Source organism: Genypterus blacodes, unplaced genomic scaffold, assembly GCF_046128005.1.
Source record: "Genypterus blacodes isolate CSIRO-AG114 ecotype Tasmania unplaced genomic scaffold, CSIRO-AGI_Gbla_v1 ptg000017l_1, whole genome shotgun sequence".
Taxonomy (NCBI): Eukaryota; Metazoa; Chordata; class Actinopteri; order Ophidiiformes; family Ophidiidae; genus Genypterus; species Genypterus blacodes.
The window spans coordinates 5,554,355-5,557,060 of NW_027466831.1; the positions used below are offsets into that span (position 1 = coordinate 5,554,355).

General features: G+C 52.4%; 1 protein-coding gene across 1 annotated transcript; it reads right to left on the reverse strand.

Annotated features, from left to right (window-relative positions):
* On the reverse strand, positions 1-1,116 carry gpr27 (G protein-coupled receptor 27). Its single transcript, XM_076141307.1, has one exon. The coding sequence runs from the start codon at positions 1,114-1,116 to the stop codon at positions 1-3; it is 1,116 nt and encodes a 371-aa protein (XP_075997422.1).
* Between the last annotated feature and the right edge of the window lie 1,590 nt (positions 1,117-2,706).

Genomic DNA, 2,706 nt, shown 5'->3' on the forward strand with positions numbered 1-2,706 from the left:
TCAGATGACACAGTAGGGCTCCATGGGTGTCTGAGTGCCCAGGCAGCAGGGCAAAGAGGCTCGGAGGCGCATCCGGAGCTCCTTGTTGAACAGGAAGCTGATGATGGGGTTCGCCCCCGCCTGGGCCAAACTCATCCACACCGCGGCGGTCAGGTAGAACTGTGGGACCTGAACCCCCCTCACAAATATCCTCAGGTAACAGGCGCTAATGTAAGGAGCCCAGAGGACGAGGAAGGAAAGTGTGATCATGTAGAACATCTTCCCGATGCGTTTCTCCATTTTAAACTCATCCAACACCAGCAGCCGCCTGTTGCCGAGGTGCGACGCCTGTCTGATCCCCACCAGCGTCGGCGGGGTTGGACCACGGCCGAACCCGGCGATCCAGTTCGCAGCCGCCTGCCCGGTGGCTCCGGGGCCGTGGAAGGTCCAATTCTGGCTGATCGCCGGGACCAGCTGTGCCGGCTTCATCTTACGATGGTCGTAGACGAAACACAGCATCTTAATGTAAACCACATGTGTCGTCCCCACGATGACCGCCAGCATGAGCATGAAGCCCAGCGTGTCGTTCTCCTTCAGGAAGCGGTGCTCGAAGGTGCACTGCTCCTCCTCGGGGATGAACTTGTAGGTGCCCACGTCGAACACCGGGGGGAAAGCCATGGCCACGGAGAGGGTCCACACCATGCACATCACCGCCACGCAGGTGCACAGATTCATCCGTTTGGAGTAAAACCTGTGGTGGGCGATCGCCATGTAGCGGGTGACGCTGACGCAGAAGAGCAGGAAGGCGACGTGGAAGCAGAAGAGCACCGACACGAAGGCGACGATCTTGCAGCTCAGGACGCTGAACGCCCAAGCGGTGCCGTTACCGATCGATGCCATGACGAACGGGAAACACACGGCGGAGCGGATCACGTCCGCCACGCAGAGATCCAGGAGGAAGAAGTAGGGCGCCTTGTGCAGCGAGCTGTCCCGCAGCAGCAGCACCGCCAGGGACGCGTTACCCAGCAGGCTGATGCCCATGATCAGACCCAGGGAGGCCAGTTTGACCGCAGAGGCCGTGGACGCATAGTTCTGTAGTGACGGGCCGCTCTCCCCAAACTCACTCGCGTTTGCCATCGGTGCAGCCGCGGTGTTGTGTATTCCCACATCAATTCACCGCCACCGACGACCACGGCACTAAACGCTCAGTGCAACGCAAAAAAAAAGAATCACCACGAAGGGAAAGAACTCAAGTAATCCCACTCAAGAAGCATTCAGCACCGGGTCACATCCCGTCAGATAACGGTGCTATCCACGCAGAAATGAAACGAAACAACCGGCTGAGGTGTCTTCGCGTCCTTCATTGTCCAGTGTGATCAAACATCCCCACTCCTGGTTCCATTCTGAGCTGTGTGGAAACAAGTCACCAGCTGGGTGGGCATCGATCCTGTCAGAGAGGTGATCAGAGAAGAATCCCGATCTACACTTGGTGGTGATCTCCCGATTTGTCTTGAAAGGAATTGAAAAAACAACCATCTAAACCAACATTTACGCGATCAGACCCGACGGGCGCTCCCAGCTGACTGGCGGCGGTGCTCGCTGACTGGCGGCTGTGCTCGCTGCCCGGCTGCAGGTTTTGGACGGACCGCGGTGGGGAGAGCCGGGATGAGTGTGTGTGTGTGTGTGTCGGCAGGTTTCACAGAGCATCTATGCGACGCACGTCCGCTTCCACGGAGTGAAGCAGGCCTGAGATCAGTCTGCCGGTTCCCCGCTCCTCTGACTGAACACATGCAGATGCTGTTACTGGCTGCAGCGGACTGGTTCATACAGCACTGAGCACTTGGCTAGGACTTGGACCATTGCAGAGGAAGATCACATCTATCACAGACATGATCCACTGGGAATTATGGAGTCAGAAATGCCACAAAAACACCTCAGACCTACTCAAACTACACACACACACACACTTTATATGTCCCCATAGCAACACATGGCAGTGACTATTAATCCATGCCAATTTTGCTTTACAGACGTTGTGGGTCTATATTTTACTCAACAAAACAACCTTATGATGATAGAACATGGATTTCCATATTAACTTATTGGTGTGTGTGTTTTCCTTTTCTGTGAAATATTATGTGTGCCATAACTACACCATACTTTGCAAATGCATGCTCCCAACCAGACCTAAAATGACCCAAACATAGGTTTACTTGCATCCATTTACGTCATGAAAGAGAGAAAGAATCCTGAAATGTGTTCTTGCTGTTGTTTGGCATATGCAAGGCATGCATGGCTCATTCAACTTAACAAAATGAGACATTTCATTGACTGATCCAGCACCTCACAAGCAGCGGTCCAGATTTTTCTCAAGTTCATCACACATACAGCTGGAGTTTGCAATTCGGAATGAATAAAAAACTGAAATATGGCTTTAACCACACTAAAGTATTGCAGAATTACACCCAAAGCAAATTACCCATCTGTCTTTGTAATAAATTTATAGGAAAGTGGGTCTGATCAAGTGGGCTAGAAGATTCCCCCATCAAGAGAAACTCAGCATGTGATCATGGCACTGAAGCGCAAAGACACATGTTGCACACTCATCTAGTCACACAACATCACCAGCAGGTTGAACAGGCCCCTTAATAGCCTAAACGTTGCTTTCAGGGACTACATACTTCTTGACTGAATGTGCCATTATACACTAAGTCGACACTGTAGGGT